This window comes from Taudactylus pleione, unplaced genomic scaffold (genome assembly GCF_031769625.1).
Source record: "Taudactylus pleione unplaced genomic scaffold, aTauple2 ptg000040l, whole genome shotgun sequence".
NCBI lineage: Eukaryota > Metazoa > Chordata > Amphibia > Anura > Myobatrachidae > Taudactylus > Taudactylus pleione.
In genome coordinates, this window is record NW_028284442.1 from 246,456 (window position 1) to 259,498 (window position 13,043).

General features: G+C 45.3%; 1 protein-coding gene across 1 annotated transcript in view; it reads left to right on the forward strand.

Annotated features, from left to right (window-relative positions):
• The window catches only part of HCFC2 (host cell factor C2), a 78,678-nt gene that overhangs the window by 40,257 nt on the left and 25,378 nt on the right, over positions 1-13,043 (forward strand). The window contains exon 9 of the mRNA XM_088454344.1: positions 7,858-7,955. Coding sequence (XP_088310470.1) covers positions 7,858-7,955 — 98 coding nt within the window. The remainder of the gene's footprint in view (positions 1-7,857; positions 7,956-13,043) is intronic.

The window sequence follows — 13,043 nt, forward strand, 5'->3', positions numbered from 1 at the left end:
CCTCCTGTGTGAGTGGTTGTGCGTTTTAGCACGCTTACGGTGACACATCCGCGTCGGCTTAGCCTCCACCCGGTTACCTCTCAGGTACGCCCACTGAATTCCACATGTCGTGTATCTGATTTTGTTCTGCATCTCTGTGCACTAACTATTATGACACATGCGCAGACTTAAAACATTGGGTAACTGCGTGTGGCATCTACACTGTGTTCTCCTCAGAATCAGGTCTATTATATCTGGGACAGTGTACTGTGGATATGCAATGCCAAAGTGTAGTTGTTTATGCTTACCACTGTAAGCTCATGTGAATAAGCCTGGTAGTGGAGGGTAGATGTTTCAGGTTGTTTTGCTGCCACAGAGCATTACTCCTTGAAATCGTGGAGTCCACCATGAATTCCTCTTTATATCAGCGTAATCTAGAGAAAGTATGGCCGAAGCTGGACCATGCAGCAGGACAGTGCGTCCAAGCACACCAACAAATCTACAACGGAATACATGTAAAGAAAAATAGTCTAGATTTTGGGTTGGCCAAGTCACAATCCAAACCTCACACCCCCCCCCCCCCCCCCCCTTTTCATCACTTACACTACCCAGTTTGTCAGAGAAAAAGTCCAGATGGGAATGTAAATAGTGGATTTCATTTGACATTCTACAACCCATATTCTTGTAGTTGCCCAATAGTTCATTCATGATGGACACACAGTTGGCCTCTTTTCTGTTCCCTAAGAATCAACGCACAGCAGCCTTGAAGGCGGTAGCGCAAGCAGCGTCAAATATTTAATCTGAAAGCAGTTTCCTTATTTGGGGGCCAACAAACATGCTTTCTTTTAGCTTTGCTTCGATTATATTCAAAAAGTTTTCCTTCAGATAACTGAAAGCCTGGTCTTCTTTATGCAGAGCTTTCATGAAATTCTTCATTATGCCCAGCTTAATGTGAAGTTTTTCTCTCCAGCAACATAGGTTTCTCTCTCAGGCCACTTCTTTGTGATAGTGATTTCTTCTTCAGGGTCCATAGGGCTCCACAGGGAGACCTTGGGGTGTAGTGGTGGTTGAGGACCGGGCACCACGCAGTTAAAGCTTCCAGCTCCCAGGATGCATCAGTCCATCCCCCTATACCCTGCCTCCGAGCCAGAGGCACCTCAGTTTCGTCGGTGCCCAGCCAGAGTCGGGTCACCGTTATGCAGTGGGCTGCTTAGGCAGCCCAAATAGCTTTTATTTTATGATTTGTTTATTTTATATTTTCCTGCTGAGCGTGCAGCAGCAGACTGTCCACAGGACGTCTGCGCTGCCGCTCTGTCACCCCTTCGGGCGCCGCCAAGCCTGCTTTGGCTGGGGATTTCGGCAGGCATCCCGGGATCCTTGCTAGCCGGCCCCGCAGACGGAGCCAGACAGCAGCCCGGACGCAAGGGGACAGGTAAGGCGCGTCATCGCTTGCGGTGAACTGCGGATTGGCAGCCATACCTGGAGTCAGGTTATGTAGCGCTATAGCCTACCAGATGTTGAGCCACAGAATCTGTGTAGTTGATTGTAGTGCCATTCTGCAGTTATATGGTATTTCTGCATTGTATGTGACTTATGCTAGCGCTGCCTGTCTGTTTATTTCTCTGTACTGTCAGTATTTACCTTTCCCTTTTTTTCTGGCTTAAGTGAGGAGGATTTGATACAAGATGGGTTGTGTTTTAAGTGTTATACTCCACAAGGCCCATCAGACCCCCTAGCTCCTGCACAAGAGCTCCCCCTGCACTTTCTTTTCTCAGGTGCTGGCTACTATTGCGGACCGCCTAGCGGTACCGGCTGTAATTCCCCTTATGGGGTTACCACAACAGGCTATAATTCCCCCTATGGAGTTGCCACAACAGGTTCAGATGATACAGGTACCTCTTGTGCCCCCTCCATGGGTTGATCTACTCTCTAGCTCAGTCTGGTGGCTACCTCTACAGCCTTTCAAATTATGCTGCAGGGTGAGAAGCCCCTACCTAGTAAGCCTCCTAAGCGTCCTGTGTTATCACAGTCCGCGCAGCTCTCAGCTTCTGAAGTGTCATCTGAGGAGGCAGAAGATGCTGATCTCTCTAGCACTGACTCCCCTCTGGGGGAAGACGAGAGTCAGTCTAAAATTAATATTCCTGCCTTGCTGCGAGCTGTTAGATCCATCTTGCTCATAGTAGATGACGAGCCAGCCCCTAAATCTATCTAAGCACCCACTATTTAAATGACAGAAAGTTGTTTCAGCAGAGTTCCCTCTATCGGATCAACTAGCTGAACACATGGCTGCTGCCTGACAGCCGCCTGGTAAGAGGTTTCAGACCCAAAAACATCTGACCTCCTCTTATCCATTTCCTGTGGCTCATTGTTCAAAATCGGAGACTCCCCCTGTGGTAGATTCACATGTTAAACATTTAATTAAAAGCACCACGTTACCTACCCCTACAGTAACCTCTTTGAAGGATCCTATGGATAGAAAGGTAGAATCTTACCTTAAATCAATGTACTCTCTTTCAGGGGCTGTTGCTCGCCCGACCATGGCTATTGCATGGGTGGCTAAAGCTATAGAGAGCTGAGCTGACGCACTTGAAGAATTTTCCCTCAGATGCTTCTAGGGATCAGATGTCTTTCGTCGCTCACATACGAGATGCAGCTTCCTATATTGGAGAAGCAACGTTGGATGCTAGTCTCCTAACCTCCAGAGTGTCGGCCACGGCGGTGTCTGCCCGCTGTACCCTGTGGCTATGCTCATGGAAGGCAGATGCGGATTCCAAGAAGGGCCTAGAAGTGTTACCCTACAATGGGGAGATCTTGTTTAGCCCAGACCTTGACAAGATTGTTACTACGTTGGCGGCATCAAAAACTGCATGTCTGCCCTCAGCAACTACTGCTACAAAGCCTCGAACTACAACTTTTAATTCCTTTTGACCTCATGGAAAGCCTATTGGTAAGTCCTTTCCTAGGCAGTCTGCTTCCACTAGGGCTGCCAAGCTCAGGACCAAGCAGGCCTGGACTACCAGACGCCCTGCTTCAAAACCCGAGGATAAGCCCTCAGCCTGACGGGACGGGCCTCCCACTGGGGGATCCCAGAGTGGGAGGCCGACTTCTTCAGTTTGCCCAGTGCTGTTGTCAAACCACCACCGATGCTTGGGTAAGAGAAGTGGTCTCTCATGGGTATGCCCTCTCATTTCTTTGACTGCCTTCCCATCAGTTTTTCTACACAGGCCCTCCTTCAGACCCGAACAAGGCCCTACAAATCCAGAAAGCCATAAAGTCCTTGCTGCAGGCAGGGGTAGTTGTGCCTGTCCTACTATCTCAGTGGGGGACTGGTTATTATTTTACTCTTTCGGGTCAGAGCGGCTTATCTTCAACCTCAAATCCCTGAACAAATTCCTCAGGGTACCCAGGTTCAGGATGGAAACCCTAGCTATGGAGCCTGGGGACTTTATGGTATCTCTGGATATTCAGGACGTGTACCTACATGTACCTATAGCACCCATCAGCGATATCTCCGGTTTGCTATACTACAGCAACACTTCCAATTTCCGGCTCTGCCCTCTGGACTATCCACAGCTCCACTGGTGTTTATCAAAATTATCATGGCGGCCCACCTGCGTGGTCAGAGTGTCCGTCTGTTACCATATCTGGACGACCTCCTGCTCTTAGCAGGATCCCCAGATTTCCTTCACCACCATCTGCGGCTAACCGCTGCTTTCCTTCACAAGCACAGATGGTTAACCAACTGGAAAAAGTCCTCCTTGAATCCCTCACAAAGAATGATTCATCTGCGAGCCCTGCTGGACTCTCAGGATCAGAGAATCTTGCTGACATCAGACAAGATCTCCACACTTCAACTACGGTGTGCAGATGTCCCCACAGTTGCCAGGTGTCGATTCACTCAGCAATGCAGGTTCTGGGATCCATGGTGTCCACCTTCGACATGGTGGAGTATGCTCAGTTCCACTCCAGGCCTTTGCAAAGGCTGATCCCCTCCAGATGGAATGGGTTACTCCATCGGATCAAAGTTCAGACAATGGTACTCTCTCCGGAGGTGCATCTGTCCCTCTCTTGGTGGCTACAGACATCTCATCTAACCAAGGGTCGCCCCTTTTGAATCCCGGACTGGGTGCTCCTAACAACGGACGCCAGTCTCTGGAGTTGGGACCGGTCCATACTCCTTTCAGGGCCACTGGACATTTGGTCGAATCAACCCTGCCAAACAACATATTGGAACTTTGAGCTGTCTACAGGGCCTTCATACTGGCCCAAAACTTACTTCACGGAAAACCTGTAGAGGTACCGTCCGACAATGCCAGAACAGTGGCTTACATCAACCATCACTGAGGCACTCGAAGTCAGGCAGCAATGACGGAAGTGTGACGCATTCTGACATGGGCCGAGGATCACCTCCCGGCCATCTCTGCGGTGTTCATTCCGGGAGTTCCCAATTGGGAAGCAGACTTCCTCAGTCGTCACGACGTACATCCTGGGGAATGATCATTTCAAGAGGTTTTTCAACTCCTAGTGAGCAGATAGGGCCTCCCAGAGGTGGACCTCATGGCCTCTCGACACAATCACAAACTGGCGATGTTCGGGTCCAGAACAAGAGATGCCGAGGCAACCTTTGTAGAAGCATTATCAGTGAAGTGGACCTTCCAGTTTGCGTACCTATTCCCTCCATTCTCTCTTCTTCCTCAAGTTCTTTGGAAGTTCAAACTAGATGGAGGGACTGTCCTGCTGAATGGCTCCAGCTTGGCCCAGACGTCATTTGGACTCCGATCTTTGGAGTCTCTCCATCAACACTCCGTTCCTGTTGCCTCAACGACCAGACCTGTTGTCTTAGGGTCCTTGCCTTTACCTGGACCTAGGTCTTCTGTCTTTGATGGCGTGGCTCTTGAGACATCCCTCCTGAGGTCCACAGGATTCTCTAGCTCTGTAGTCAAAACTATGCTCAGAGCGCGTAAGCCAGCCTCTGCTCGGATCTACCACAGAGTGTGGCATACATATCTCTAATGGTGTAGTACCAGAAGCTCCATCCCCCAAGTGTTTAGGATTTCCATAGTCCTGGCCTTCCTTCAAGCTGGATTGGACCTTGGACTCCGCCTGGCCTCACTGAAAGTTCATGTCTCTGCTCTATCCATTTGGGTCCAGCGTAGACTTGCTCCACTTCCGGATGTCCACACCTTCCTCCAGGGTGTCCTCCGCATACAACCTCCCTTTGTCCCTCCAGTGGCTCCATGGGATTTGTCAATAGTTCTTCGTGCCCTCCAGGGTCCTCCGTTTGAAACCCTGGATTCAGTGGAACTCAAGTGGCTCACAGTGAGACTTTTTTTTTTCTTCTGGCTATGGCGTATGCCAGAAGGGTGTCAGACTTAGGGGCGCTCTCCTGTCACTCCCCATTTCTGATATTCCATCAGGACAGAGCTGTACTTCGGACTCGCCCTGGTTTCCTTCCAAAAGTTGTTACTTGTTTCCACATTAATTAAAAAATTCTAGTCCCGGCCTTTTAATCACCAGACCTATTGGCAGGTGAGGCCTCTTTGGATGTGGTCCGTTACCTCAGGATATATACGTGGACCGTCCCAGTTCCCTTCGGAGATCAGACACCTTATTTGTCCTCTGTGGATTTCACAAGAAGGGATGGCCAGCCAACAAACCGACATTGGCTAGATGGCTTTGCATGACTATCTCACAGGCTTACAAGCAGACAAGCCTTCCTGTACCAGCTACTGTTACTGCTCGCTCTGTGGGTCCTTCGTGGGCAGCTTGCCGTGGTTCCTCAGCTGAACAGCTTTGTAAGGCGGCCACGTGGTCCTCTATCTATACATTTCTGAGTTTTTATGCCTTTTGATACATTTGCCTCTCGGGATGCTTCATTTCGGCGCTGGATTCTCCTCTCAGCACAGGAGCGTCCCCACCCTTAAATTACTGCTTTGGGACATCCTCAAGGTCTCCCTGTGGAGCCCTATGGAACCTGAAGAAAATGAGTTATGGTAAAACTTACCTTTGTTAACTCTTTCTTTTGAAGTCCATAGGGTCCACAGGGCACCCGCCCTGACACGCCTGGCTTCACATGGGCTATGGTTCTGGTCACCGGTTTCCCGTCTCCTTTTCTGTAAGAGTGTGATTCTTGTGTGTACTAGACTTCCTTCTCTCTTCTCCTCTTCCGGCCTTTGGCTTGTCACAAACTGAGGTGCCTCTGGCTCGTGGGCTATAGGGGATGGACCGATGCATCCTTGGAGCTAAAGCTTTTCCTGCATGGTGCCCGGTCCTCAACCACCACCTACACCCCCTAAGGTCTCCCTGTGGACCCTAAGGAATTTGAAGAAAGAGAGTTAACAAAGGTAAGTTTTACCATAACTCTAATTTTTTAGTGTATCAGCTGTCCCATAAATAGAGAAAACAGCAGTACTCTGAGAATCCACCTTGCAAACCTAACAGCAGTGCAACTACCTTTTAAGTCACAACAAAGATTCCATCCATGATAGTTATACTTGATTCCCTCCAACACCACAGCCATTCTTTCATAAGTTTATTTCATGTCCACAGCATGGGCCAGAGGCCTATGGATAAATGAAAACAAAGGTGAAAAATGCCACTTGGACTGGTCACTGGTGTGAGGGCCACATATCTCCTTATGGTCTTCAGCCAGAATGCTGGGATACTGAGACAGAGGCTCCATCATAAAGTAGCCCACTATGAGAACACTCCCCAATTACTGATGGTCTCTGTACCATCCGGGGAGCTCCCTGCTTACAGTACTTTACCCTCATCATGCCGGCCGGGAGATGGGACAGGAACCAGCAAGCAACACTGCATCCAGCGCTAAGAGGAACGTTCTGCCCCAGTACCAGCACAGGGAGAAGAATGAGGAAGATGAGGAGGGTGGGCAGGATGGTACCCCATAGTGCAGGCAGAAGGGAGTCTTGCCGAGCACTTACTGTGATTAAATACATTTTCTCATTTAAATTTTTCAAAATATCTAAAAAAAAATGTCGATGATATGAAATTTCTGATGGTATATTTTGGATTCTATGCACAAAATCACATGGGATCTGATCTATATCATGTCAGATACAAAATGGCTGTGTAGTGTTATTTGCAAAGTGATTGACAGGCAGGGACCATTTGTGGTCTGCAACAGGGAGGTGGCGACTGTTTTCTTGGCGTGTCTCTGCATGCAACTACGATCCAGTACGCAGTCAAAATGTTTCCGGTGTCTCCATTCCAGAGGCCACAATCATAGGGTTACTCAGAAGACTGATTTATTGATTGATCCGTGACCGAGATGCGTCTTTTGTACACAGTAGCTTGGATTTGCGAAGCTGCCAATAGCTCACCAATACAGATTCCGACAGCTGCGACATTTACCTATTTTCGCACAGTTGTTGTGTACGGAATCATAGTCACAACTGGGTTTGCGTCTATCTATGAATCAGGCTCCATGTCCTTAAACATGATGTAAGAGACTGATAACTTGAAGTAATACATTTCTGTATGAGATTATTGCTGCTGAAATTGGTTATGCAAACTAGTGAATTATTTATAAGTGTTTTGTTTCCCGCACACGGTTTCTTTATGTTGACTTATTTTTAGTTGACTAAATAATGTTAGATCTTGTAAAAAAAACAAACAGGTTATTGTAATAAAAAATATTATATTTTTAATCAACCATGAATATAGCATGGTGTCTACAGTGTGTAACATAGGTGTAGATAGGGGAGGACGCCAGTCTCTAATGGACTGGGGAGGTAATACTATCAATGTGCATGCTGTGGTCTGTCATGTTGATACTAAGCAATGTATTTTAATTTCTTGTGGAATCTACTGGTATGTTAAGCTTTAGAAAATATAACCATCGTAATGTTTGTAAAACAGATGCTGATAGCCCTGTATCACCTGCAAGCTGTATGTTTTCTCCAGAACTCAAAGTGGACATTTGTCACCAAAACTGCAATAGTGGACTAGTCAAACGAGTAAGTGTCCTTTTTGTTTATTTACTTATATTTAAAGCTACATTTCAATGTTAAATATCAATGACATGGCAATTGTATTTTATGTATGTCCCCTTTATCTGAGAATAAGCTTCTGAGCTTTATTGTGTTGTGGAAGGAGGGTGTATTTCTGTTGTACCCAGTCCCATATATTTTGGAAATTATAATCAGTGACGAAGGAGCTATTTGTTTCAGTACGATTCAGCGATAACTCTGCAAATATGGGAATAAGTTTCTAGAGAAAGACATATAGAACCAACTTCATTCCATGGGGGGGGGGGGGGGGGGGTAACTGTTTTCTCTCTCAAGATACACAAGTTGTAATGATCAGTTCCCCCTATAATTATGTGTATAGATGATTGATTTTCTGTAATGCATCCAAGATCTCGCTTCTAGTTATGTATACCATCCAAACCGGTAATTGTTAGGCAGCTACCTTGTGTAAACACTCTATTGACAAATCAGAGCAGCAATAATGAGGCAGAATGTGACATAGGTTTGGAGTACAACAGAAAGTCTTCATATAGAATTCATGATTTATTTTTATTTTTTTTAGCCTGGCAGTCTGCTGCCGCAATGGTTCTAACTTATAGATATACAAGTATGATGTATGTTATCCAGAAAGTTCTGAGAACCAGAAAGGAAGAAGGAAAAATTGCTTCTCTTTATTATTTTTGTAAAGCACACGGGCATGTTAACCAATTGATTTCTCCAAGAGTCACTGTGAGGAACTGTAATAAACAATTAATCGAGGCAGTAAATGGCATGGACAGCGAGGAATTTATATATATATATATATATATATATATATATATATATATATATGTGTCATTTTTTCAGTAACTAGCTGAAGTACCCGGCTTATCTCGGGTTTAAATCTTCAAGTTAATTAGTTTTGTGCTGTTGTCCAAATCCGTCCGACTGGGACCCCAACCACTCCATTAGGCATCCCAGACCAATTGCCACCCCTCTGTGAAGTTTTCATCCAAATCCATCCAGTGGAAGGCCCAGAATAGGCTCCTCGAGTCAAACTTCTGCACAGTGTACACCAAGAGGTCCAACCGGGACTTCAATCCCCTAGTATGTCTTCTGGGATCCAAAGTTGCCACTCTGAAGTGTTTGTCCAAATCCATCCAGTCGAAGGCTCATAAGAGGCTCCCCGGGTCAAAGTTTTGCCCGGTGTACACCAACTGGTGGTCAAACTGGGACGTCAACTCCCTAGTATGTCTTCTGGGATCTAATGTTACCACTCTGTGAAGTTTTCATCCAAATTATGTAATGGCGTCCAAATCCATCCAGTGAAAGGCCCAGAACAAAAGTTCTTTTCCTGTCTCTTGCTCGGTAGACCACATAAGAATTTTTTCTGCAGTGCAGGGCTTACCTCTCTCATTGGTCCCAGCGACACACCATTATAATGTTACAAGCCATGGACAGACAGGCTGACCTATGTACACCAGTGTGCTACATCCGGGAGCAGGACTGACTACAAACATTTTCTGAAAGAGCACTTAAACGGAACTAACTGGTGCCCTGCGTAAGCATGCACTCACTGTCATACAGGAAGTGCCGGGCAGGCTATAGAAGTCAGGAATGCCATGCACCCTGCAGTACTTCAGTTTTCTAGCTGCAAATATGGAAGAAACAGGCAAAAAACACCTGTTTGAGGTAAGTACCTGACATAGTGGTGTTTTTATATGCTCCATATCTTGCAAAACATTTTAAGAAAAAGGAGGATAGCAAATCTCAATGTAATACGATTTGTGCAGCCTGTGATTTCAAGGTTTTTCTGCACAAATGGAGTATTTTATGCCACATGTAATTCCCAGACTAAGGATAAAAATTGTAATATTTAGTTGCACAAATGAAATAAGCTTTTGTTATTTTTTATCCATAGTCTGAGAACATAATGTAAAGAGAACAAAATCTTTTACAAGTATGGATCTAGAAGATACATTTTCACACTGGGAAATGGATTCCTTAGGGATCAGACTCTTGTAGCACTAAATCTGGGGAAAATGAAGAAACACCTTGAAAAAATGTAATTACGATAATGTGGAGTCTTTGCTGAAGAACACATAATTAGTCTATGGGAATGACTGAATTAATAACACCCACTGTAGCACAATGATTACTCTTTGAGGAGTGTACAAAATAACGGTTGTCCTGTCACATCAAGAAATTGGTCCATAAAGAATGAGATTAGATGGAAAAGTGTCAATGTAATACTAAAAGATTACAATGTATGTATCTGTCACTGATGTGCTTGATTCTGTATGTGAATCCGGGTTTGAGTCACTGGTAAGAGTGAGGTCTGGGGTTGGTTGATTCGAGCCGGCAGGTCTGATGTAATTCCTGCTCATGGAATGGTGTGTATTGAGGATGTTGGAAGTACAGCTGGGATGGTACAGAGCTGTACTAGAAGCTGATTATCGGGTTGGAACCAATACTGATTCACCGGAATGGAACCGGATAGGGAGCCTGGGCTGCAGCGAGATGGTAATCTGCACTTGAGTAGTTGAGTAGGATAAGTATCCGGAGGAGCTCTCAATCATGCAGCAAGGATGTGGACATTATTGCACTGGCAAGTGCTCTGTGCAGGGAGAATCCTTCTATAACACTGGCTTGTCAGAGATTGGCTGCAGGTGTCATGTGACCGCATACTGGTCTCCTGTTGGTGGAGATCCGTCACCTGATCAGACTGTCATGGCTGCAGCCAGCACTGGAGGAAAAGCTGCAAGTGGAAGCCGGGGAGACTGCTGGAGGCAGTCTGTCACAAAGCCGGATCATGAAGCAGGGAACCAGTAAAGTGACCCGACGGCTGGAGCAGATAATGCAGGTTGTGACAGTATCCCTTTGATGATGAAGATTTATTGAGTGGAGTTCCTAAATTATGCCTAGCATATCTGCAAAAACTACTATTCCACTAGAAGATGGGGATCAGCTTAGGCACCCCATGGATAGAAAAAAGGAAAGTGGTTTCAACAATCTTGCTATTTCCTCAAAAATCACTTTGAAATCAGGCATCGCATAGCCTCAGTGGCTAGGGTTTTAAGGTTATGGGGAGATAACTTCACATGGAAATGAAGGTCTAAGTAAATGGGTAAACCTGTTAAGAAGCGTGGGAATCCGACAAAGTAATTTATCTAATATGTGAAACATCTTACACTCCTAAATCTTTTTTTTGTGAAAAATTGGATTTCATGATACTGAAATCCTCTAAAGGGAATTCTGATTGTTTGTCACAAGAGAAGTCCAGCAGGCAGAAGGTTTCTTTCAACCTCTAGATAGTTTTTTTTCAGGCCTTCAAGAAGAGCCAAATTAAAAGAACCCACAATAACTACTTTCAGGATCTATTCCTCTAGGATTGCACATTATGTACAGCTATGGCCACTTTCCATAAAAGACTACGGTAATACATTCTAGATCTCCAAAAAAAAATAGATACAAATGAGAATTCATTCACTATCCAGTTTGCACGGCATTCTGGGGTGCAATTCCCAGTCACAGACTGCTGCATCACTGCAGGGGGACGGGCGAGGGGGGGTGGATCTGTTCTGCAGATTTTATTTCTAGATGGATAACTGAACTAATCAAGCCTTCTCTAGTCATTATCACTTGGATATATTATTTATTTGCTGATTCTCTATTTGAGAGACCTATTCTCCACACAGCCACCTAAATGTTTGGTTATGTGGCCTAATTTGTTGCAGTGGCCCTCCCTATTTGTATTGCTTGGGTACATGCCTGGTAAGATCTATCATGCCGAAAGATGCAGAGTGATAAATTCTTTTATTTTCTCTAAATAATCCATGACAGTCCAGGTTTCCTACCCATGTTTGAGAGGTTATATATTTTTCAGAGACATCTTGAGAAGTTGCTCAAAAACACACGGCAAGAGGTGGAGCTGCAATATAGACCATCCAGGGGCATATTTTTAATCCACCTGTCTCTACATAAACCACATAAACCATACAGGTGTCTATAACAGGTCATAGTTTTGTATCAATATCACATTCCCTAGTGATGTTAACCCCATAATACAGCCAGTGTCTCCTCGTTGGTGCATTTGTCATCCCTTGATAGCCATTAACTATTTGCAGCCATTAACTGTAACCATCCCATTTCTCCATATGCAATTTAAAACAGCACACTACAAACTACATTTTTATCACATACAATCCACACAAAGATATGTTAACCACAGCACAAGCAATTCCGTATGTCACATACAAACCATTATAACCACCACCACCACTACCATAATATTTACACAGACCCTCTCCACCCCCCCTCCCTCCCCAAATAAAAAAAAGGTTCCTTATGCTTAGTAGTTGTATGGATTTCTCCTTTTTGTTGGAGTGTGGTGGAGGCAGTATGTAAAGAGGGAAGATGTGGCACTGTCTGTCTGATGTTCACATTGCAATGGGATTGAGACCTTTGTTGGTGATTTTGTTTTGTCACTTTCTGACAGGAGCCCAATACAGGAAATGGTTTGCATTATATTATTTGAATGTATGTCTTTACTGCAACCTCCATATCTTCTTTGTGACCTTCATATATGTAAATGTGAGATTTTGCTTCTCCATGGGGTCTATGCATCATCACTATTCATTATTAACTTTTGTGTAAATTAAGTATTGAGGCCATTCATTATAAAGGTAACGCAGGCGATATCATGGTTATCTCCTGCTTATCTTTCAGCCCCAATCCGCTGTACCCATACACTAGTTTGGGGACCTAAATTGATCAAGCTCCGAAAATACAAAGTTCTCGGAGCTCGACTGCGGGAATATTCGCCATCTTCAGATGGTGTTTGCTCCAGCACCCTTCTCCTGAATCCTGGATTGCGAAGAGGGATCCATTCGGATCCCTCTGACACTTATTGGCTCCTTGCACCAGGGCTTTGTGCGTCTGCATGAACCCCAGTCAGACTCGGCAGTGCTTATTTTCACCGTTACTAAAGTGGTGAAGGCATGCACTGGGACAGTTGATCTTCGGATCAGCTGTCTCTGCGCCAGAGCAATGTAGAATTGCTCCCCGTGGCGAGTCAGAATGTTAATTATCGGGGGC